The sequence below is a fragment of the Limulus polyphemus genome, unplaced genomic scaffold (assembly GCF_000517525.1).
Source record: "Limulus polyphemus unplaced genomic scaffold, Limulus_polyphemus-2.1.2 Scaffold3013, whole genome shotgun sequence".
Classification (NCBI taxonomy): Eukaryota; Metazoa; Arthropoda; class Merostomata; order Xiphosura; family Limulidae; genus Limulus; species Limulus polyphemus.
This window is the reverse complement of record NW_013668623.1, coordinates 142,053-150,753: the sequence shown is the minus strand read 5'-3', so window position 1 is coordinate 150,753 and position 8,701 is coordinate 142,053. Positions and strand designations below refer to the sequence as shown.

The following is an 8,701-nucleotide window of genomic DNA, read 5'->3' as shown; positions in this document are numbered from 1 at the left end:
ATCACCACCCACCGCCAACTCTTGGGCTACTCTTTTACCAACGAATAGTGGGATTGACCGTGACATCATAACGCCCCCACGGCTGAAAGGGCGAGCATGTTCGGTGTGACGGGGATTCGAACCCGCTTGTTCTCTAGAGTTGACGTGTGACCCAAGATTTTTTTTCAGGAATGATAAATGTGAAATGCTCCCCCGGTGGATTAGCGTTAAGACTTAAGGCTTATAACGCTAGAAACCTGGTTTCGATACCCGTGTTGGCCAGAGCACAGATAGCCCATTGTGTAGTTTTGTGTTTAACTACAACGAAACAAACGAGCTAAAAACCTAATTTCGATGTCCTGTGCTTAAGAACAAACAAACAGACAGACAAAAAATTTCAAATATAAAATGAGGAAATGAGATTCGCCCAACTAGATCACGTGATTAAATAAATTCCAAAGTAATTTTGTGATATTAAGTAATGACCACTCGTTTCGGGTTGATTTCGTTCAACATTAGAGATTATTGCGCTAAAAACTGGTCTTTTATCGACAAAATTAGGTTAACTCGGGTCAACTTATACTTGCTTTGTTCCCGACATCCAAATTCGGGCAGGGTTGGTAATAATGCTGGTTGATAAAAAAAAATATATGTACTCTTTCTGGCACATAAAATCTTTGTTGCCTGTTCGTTTGTTGAATTTCGTTCAAAACTACTCGAGGGCTATCTGTCCCTAATATCGAAACGATAGACCAAAGGGTATGGAGTTAGTCAACATCAACACCACCCACCGTCAACTCTGGGGCTACTCTAATCAAATAGTGGGACTTAACACGTCAATCTTAGAACGCACCCATGGGGCCCACACATATATATCGTTATCCCTTTCATTTGCTATCAAACGTGGAACAAATAAGTTCACCTAAAACGAGAGTGCCCCACCCACCTCTGTTCAGTATTTAGCTGGTCAACATGCCTAGTCACGTGACTAGGTGTGTAAGTAGATGTTCGACTTTTAACACTATAGCTTTGTTTGGAAATACTCTCTACCCCACCCATCATTATAGCGGTATCAAGTGCTGCATGCAGGTTTCACGGATGTTATTATAGGTCACCCACTCCTTCTCTCAACTGTTCTTAGTAGAGGTACAGGTCAATATTGTCAATGGGTTAAGAAATGACCACTCTTTTATCCTGAAATTCTTCCGGTGGACACTTGAAATGGCCAAATAAACATATTTCAAAAAAAAAGCCAAAAAGACCTTTTTATTGTTTCCGTTTAAGTTCTTAAAAAAAAAAGGGGGGGGGGGTACGTGTTCCGTTCTCATCCTCATGACGCGCATGTGATCAGCTTATCAACACAGCATTATGTAGGTACAAGAACAGATATGACCTCATCACCTAAAACACTATATCAATGCTAAGTTATGCAAGATGAAGATCTGTCAGATCAGATCTACTCCATCATCGCCAAGACAAAAGCAATCAGATCTCTCCCTTTATGCCCGTAATGATTGGCTCATTTAAGGGCTGGAGGGCTGCCCTATTAATGTTGTTGTTGTACAAAACGCTCCACGTTTTTAGTACTCGTACAATGAAGTTAATTGGTTTCGGCTATCAACCATCACGTAGCGATACTATGGTCGTCAATTTCACCTTCCGCGTTTCTCTCCACGTGACAAATTATGTGAGTTATAATAAGATTTCAATCAAATTTTACACAATACAAAAGTGATTATTTTTGAAATGAAATAATGAACGGTTTGATAGAAAAAAGGTGTAGAATCAATACACGAGGCTGAGCGTTATCTACTGTTTTATTATTATTGTTGTTATTGTTTCGTAATTCTGAATATTGAAGTAATATAAGATTGAAGGGTTTTTTTTATTAATGTGTTGTTTTTTTTAACTTTTTAATCTACATATAGATATTGTCCGAATTCTTTGGAGTTTTTTATTAGCCATGCAAGAAACTAAACCTGTAAAGTAGGAAATGAGACAATGTTGGCCGAAACGTCATCTATTAAAAAAGATTTTACTAGTTGTGTTTCACTATTCTTTAAGGTTTGTTCCTACCGTTAACGTCGAAACGGTAGCCCGAAACGTCACCAAATAGAAAAAAATTATAATCAATATTTCACTTTTATTTAAGGTTTGTTCCTATTGTTAACACCGAAACGGTATCCCGAAACGTCACCTAATAAAGATATTTTACAAGCAGTATTTCACCTCTTTAAGGTTTGTTCCTACTGTTAACGCCGAAGCGGTAACCCGAAACGTCATCTAATAAACATGTTTTCTGGCAGTATTTCACTTTTCTTTAAGCGGGCCCGACATGGCCAGGTGGTTAAGGCGCTCGACTAGCAATCCCCGTCACAACAAACATACTCGCTCTTTCAGGCGTGGAGACATTATAATGTGACGGTCAATCCCACTATTCGTTGGTACAAGAGTAGGTCAAGAGTTGGCGGTGGGTGGTGATGAATAGCTCCATATCTCTAGTCTTTCGCTGCTATATTATGGACGGCTAGCGCAGATAGCCCTCGTGTAGCTTTGCGTGAAATTCAAACAAACCAATAAACCCTCTTCTCAGCCCGTTTAATCGCCCTCAGCGGCTCGGCTGTAAGTCTGAAGATTTATAACGCCAAAAATTTGGATAGACAGAACCCAGGTAGCCCATTGTGTAATTTAGGGATTAACAACAAACAAACAAACAATCTTTTTTAGTCAAAACGTGAAAGTAATAAAAAAAAAGTCGAATTCTTCATTAAAGTTTGAGTTCGTAAACTTAGTGCCTTTATAATTTTTTACTGTGTCATCCACCATGTTATCTTTATAATTTTTTAGTGCCATTCACCATGTTTTCTTTATAATTTTATTTTTTTTTTACTGTGGTATGACACTAAATATAATTTTTACTGTGTCATCCACCATGTTATCTTTATATTTTTTTTACGTCATCCACCATGTTATCTTTATAAACAGTAAAACATTATAAAGATTACATGGTGGATGACACAGTAAAAATTATAAAGATAACATGGTGGATGACACAGTAAAAAAATATAAAGATAACATGGTGGATGACACAGTAAAAAAGTACTATCGTATGTGAGATGTTGGAATTTTTACAAAATGTTCAGTAAAGTTCGTTATTCGTCCTACAGTTCTTGACAATGCATGCTTTCGAGTAAAACTCGCTCTACCCTACACCCCCACCCACCCAAAGTGGAACAGCAAGTCTGAGGGTTTCTAACGGTGAAAACTGGGTTTCGATAACCGTGGTGGGCATAGCGCAGATGACACATTGTGTAACTCTGTGCTCTACAAAAATCAAACAACCAATCAAAACTCGCCTAACATTTTCTTGTTGTTGTTTTGTTTTCCTGGATTTTTTGTTACATTAATATCCCTGCGAAGTATATTCCAAATTATTTTATTTCACTCTGCTTCACTCCCCCCCCCCTTTTTTTATCTTCTATTACTACTTCATTATAGTTTATATTTTCCTCCGACAGGCTGACCAAGTTAAAATGCTAAAACTGAAGCTTGCTGTAATGGAAACAGTTCTGAAAGACACGATAGCTTTGATGAAACAACAGTCTTTGAAGGCCAATCAGGCGGTATTTTCCTTAAGAACACAGCTGAAGGAACAGAATGAACTTATTTTCAGTCTCCGTTGCGAGAGAGGCTGTATACTAAAAAAATTAATTTCTAGTTTACTTTTCATAGAAGGCGAGTTTAGAAAAGAGCAGAAAGAAATTCTTGACCAGCTCTATGAAAAAGACCGTTTGATACAAGAGACTCTGCGCGAGCTGAATTACTGGAAGACCCGAAATCCAGAGGGCGACAAGAATAACTCTTTACCAACAAATCTAAATGTTCAGCAAGTACAAGAAGACTTAAATACAGTTGAGAAAGACAGCTGTACCCATTTTAACGAAATCCTTGATAGACTGAATTGTAAAAATAACGAATTAAATGTACAAAACCTACCTTCTGATCCCGTATCGTTCACTAATCTTGATTCAGAAAAGGCTAACTGCAAAGTAAACCTGGGAAAACCTCACCTCGCTCAAAGTGCCCAATCATCAGAACATCAGTTTCAAAGTGAACAGGAAAAATGTTCACCCGATACAGGCTCGATCCCGGGTAATCACCAGACAACCGAAATCGATGGTTCTGAAAAGGATGAACTGGCAGGAATTCTTTTCCGAAGAAGATATATGCTACACGGTAGTTACGAAAGGCTTACGGATATAGGGGAAAGAGGTTCGAATAAACAGTTCAAGAAAAATTTAAACAACCATCGTTCTGTAGTAAGACCAAGGGATGTTAAATACAAAAGGACTTCGAGATCTCACACTCGCACCTGTCAGTAATTGAAGAGCAACTTAAAACAAGTGAAAAAAACAACAACAACCTTGTCAACTAGTAGTTTAGAATTTCAATGACCATTTAGTGAAAAGTAAATTAGAAATCATGTATCTAGTCTTGAAGTTCATTATACTCGACATTAAGTCAAAATGTTTCAATAATTATGTAGTTATATGTACAACATAAATATATTATATACATATATAGATAGAAAGACATGTATATATATTTTTTCTTATCAATTTTTTTAACTTTCCATTCATTGTTATAAATATTCAAAATAAAATCGGTGATTATAAATTTTATTGTTACCATTCATTGTTGTAAATATTCAAAATAAAATCGGTGATTATAAGTTTATTGTTACCATTCATTGTTGTAAATATTCCAACTAAAATCGGTGATTATAAGTTTATTGTTACCATTCATTGTTGTAAATATTCAAAACTAAAATCGGTGATTATAAGTTTATTGTTACCATTCATTGTTGTAAATATTCCAACTAAATCGGTAATTATAAGTTTTATTGTTACCATTCATTGTTGTAAATATTCAAACTAAAATCGGTGATTATAAGTTTATTGTTACCATTCATTGTTGTAAGTATTCAAAATAAAATCGGTGATTATAAGTTTATTGTTACCATTCATTGTTGTAAATATTCAAAATAAAATCGGTGATTACAAGTTTTATTGTTGTACAGAAATATCAGAAATAATTTAGAGATGATACGAGAAATATACTGATGTAGTGTCTAGTAACACAATAAAATATGTAAAACACATTGTTTATTTTATCCATTTAACTGACCTTCTAAGGATGAGTAAATATCGTTATACAGAATTTGGAAAATAAAATAATATTCTACGAATTTGTGTACAACAGGAACATAAATCCCTCTGGTGGTGTTTTTACAAACTATCTTATTTGTTTTACAATATGTCACTGATTGAAGTACATTTGGTAATACTAACCTTCAAATTTCACTTCCACATTTATTTAAAACTAATTTTTGTATACCTTTAGTAGTTTATTAATGGCCCGCCAGGTGGTTAGGGCGCTCGACTCGCAATCTGCGGGGCGCGTGATCGAATTCCCCGTCCCACCAAACATGCTCGCCCCTTCAGTCGTGGGGGGGGGGGCGTTATAATGTCACGGTCAATCCCACTATTCGTTGGTAAAATAGTAGCCCAAGAGTTGGCGGTGGGTGGTGATGACTAGCTGCCTTCCCTCTAGTCTTACACTGCTAAATTAGGGACGGCTAGCGCAGATAGCCCTCGTGTAGCTTTGCGCGAAATTAAAAAACAAATCAAACCTATAGTCAGAAAGCGTGGACAATGTAAACCAGCTATTTCTGTTTTCCCAGTCATCAAACTTGATGCTAAACATAGTCACAACTGGGGGAGGGAGAGATAAGGGGTGATTATTGTCCTAATACAGTATGACACCTCCCTCGATCGATCGGTCTGAATAACGCTTCTACTCTGCGAGGAATGCTCCTGAAACTAGCGTCTGTTGACTATTTTAACCATCGTTAGTTCAAAAGCTTACACCAGGTTGATAATGACAGGAAGGCTGAGGGGGGGGGGGGTAGGTCTTTCAATGTGGTCCCCTGAAGATGACTCCAAAGATATTCTCTAAATTTGGATCTGTGCTCTGTGTGGGTTGTTATCACTTGAAACCAAGCACGTGTGTGTCTAGAACAATGTATAACATGCTCATACCAAAGACGACGAAGCTCAGTTTCTTGAAACGCTCCCCCTCACTCTCCTCAGTGACAATAACTCTTAAATTAACCGAGTTCCAGGCTCTGTGGCGGAGTTTCTCGGTCAACAGGCCACTGTATTGTTCTATCAAGATAATGGCTTCACATTATACGACACAAAAGACGTATAAGTGTAGAAACAAACATACAGGAAAAAAATAAATAAATTATTCTGTTTAACAGCGATGTTTCGCTTGTTTCTTGTTTAGCACGAAGTTCCACGTGCGCTGTGCCAACCACGGGTATCAAAACCCGAATATTAGCGTCAAAAATCTGCAAATTTACCGCTGAGACGCTGGGGGTGGGGGGTTAAATATGTATACAGTGTACATGTGTTAGACATGAAGACTTAACAATGAAAACTCAATATATATATATAACACGTCACACATGCACAGATGTGCTATTGAAGAAACTGTAATCCTTGCCAGGTTAGTTGACGTCAGAACAAACAGGCAGCACGTGACACGCCCTCCCCTTTTCTTTGCTTGCTTTCTAATCGAACACAACTTTCGATTAAACTATGAACCAATATTTCTGTGTTGTCGAAATAATTAGTTATAAGCAAGACAAAAAAAATGTCGTTTCTCAAGTACGAGAAATCAGAAACCAACAAGTCAAATAATAATTAACTTTAACATGTAAAAAATACTAACAGAGAAATATATGTGTTTGTCTACATCTGAACATGTTCTATTTAGGTGGATAGAAATTACTGACACAATTTATCAAAAGCTATCCAGTCACATCGCGTGAGTCGTGACCTAAAGCTATCCAGTCATAACGAGCGAGTCATGAAAAAAAGCTATACACTCACATCAAGTGAGTAATGACCAAAAGTTATCCAGTCACATCAAGTGAGTCATGACCAAAAGTTATCCAGTCACGTCAAGTGAATCATGACCAAAAGTTATCCAGTCACATCAAGTGAGTCATGACCAAAAGTTATCCAGTCACGTCAAGTGAAGTCATGACCAAAAGTTATCCAGTCACATCAAGTGAGCCAAGACTGGTGGTTAGGGTACTCGACTCGCAATCTGGGAGTCTCGGGTTCGAACCCGGTCAAACTTATAACACTTAATGTAGTAAGTTGAACAACAACTCAGTTTTCAAATAAATTCATAACACTTCATTTAAGAGGTTAAACAATAACTCAATTTTCAAGTAACTTTATAATGATTCAATAGGCGTTTAAACAATACTCAATTCTCACACAAACGTGTAACACTTCATTTAGGAGGTTAAACAGTAACTGAACACTCAAAGCAACTTATAACAGTTCATTTGTGAGGTTAAACAGTAACTCACCTCTCAAACAAACTTATAACAGTTCATTTAGGAGGTTAAACAGTAACCGAACACTCAAACAAACTTATAACAGTTCATTTAGGAAGTTGAACAGTAACTCACCTCTCAAACAAACTTATAACAGTTCATTTATGATGTTAAACAGTAATTCAACTTTCAAACAAACTTATGTCACTTTATTTCAGAGTGTGAAGAACTTAAGAAAGAACTTCTGAGAAGAGCACTCTGCTATAAGTTTTACCATACCTGTTTGTTTAATTTATTCATGCTTGTAGTTACTAACGAAGTAATTTCATAACCTGTTAGTTATATGGTAAAACACAGTGCGTCATTCTCTACAAATTTCACAATAACTTGCATGTAGAATGTACAGTAAATAATCTATCCTATAGATGTATTCTGTACAGTGTCTGTTATGATAAAGCAGTGTTTTTAAACATCTTTAAATAATTCTCTCTTATTTACAAAGGTTTCCATTTAATAAACGTTTGGTGGTCTCTCTTGATCATCTACTTTATATAAAAAGGTTCGTAACTATGAATGGACGTAGAGCTCCCGCCGTTCCACGTGATGAAACTGTTAAGCCTTGTTGGCGAATCCTCGTAACAATTCCATGGGTATGGGGAAGACAATGGTAGAGTTTTTCTCGGCAGATATAGCGTTTAGAGTCTGTAGATAACGAAGCTGGAGAGCAGCGGGAGAACCAGCAATCACCTCGGAAGCTGCCCGTAACGCCCTCGAGGCATTTTGTTCGCCTTCAGCGGCAATCAACTGAAATTATTGAAATATTTATTGTCAAGAACAATGAGACATTTGGTATCGGCACTCTTTTGTCTTTGTGACAAAGAAGTTAAGGCTTTTTTTTTACTTTAGTTACCAAATAACAGAATCTACAACATTAGAATACCTTCTAATATCAAAAAGTACAAGTGGGGTGGATGGAAAACTCAAGTCCTAGCAACCAAAATGTGTGGCAAACCTTTTAATTGATTCACGTTAACGTAATGAGGTGAAATAGACTCACTCTGGCACGTGCTTCTCTCGAGGCTTCAGCTTCTGCTGCCATTGCTCGTTGTAGTTGTGTGGGAAGCCGCACATCTTTACTGCAGGTATAAAATGTACATAATATGTCTGATTTATAATACTTTAATTAATTCTTTAATATATATATACTTTATTATCTAATAAAATGGGTTAAAAGATCAAATTCAATCGTTCGTTTGATTTCTATTTAATTAGTTTATGTTTGTTTGTTTGTTTGTTTTTCAGCCC

At 36.7% G+C, this 8,701-nt stretch overlaps 2 protein-coding genes across 2 annotated transcripts in view; one reads left to right on the top strand and one right to left on the bottom strand.

Moving 5' to 3' along the window:
* Positions 1-4,513, top strand: part of LOC111088032 — a 6,373-nt gene extending 1,860 nt beyond the window's left edge. The window contains exon 2 of the mRNA XM_022396793.1: positions 3,498-4,513. Coding sequence (XP_022252501.1) covers positions 3,498-4,361 — 864 coding nt within the window. The 3' untranslated portion in view covers positions 4,362-4,513. The remainder of the gene's footprint in view (positions 1-3,497) is intronic.
* Positions 4,514-5,552: 1,039 nt separating this feature from the next.
* Positions 5,553-8,701, bottom strand: part of LOC106468460 (band 7 protein AGAP004871-like) — an 18,334-nt gene continuing 15,185 nt past the window's right edge. The window contains exons 6-7 of the mRNA XM_013928886.2: positions 8,454-8,532; positions 5,553-8,200 (exon numbers count right to left, since the gene is read on the bottom strand). Coding sequence (XP_013784340.1) covers positions 8,009-8,200; positions 8,454-8,532 — 271 coding nt within the window. The 3' untranslated portion in view covers positions 5,553-8,008. The remainder of the gene's footprint in view (positions 8,201-8,453; positions 8,533-8,701) is intronic.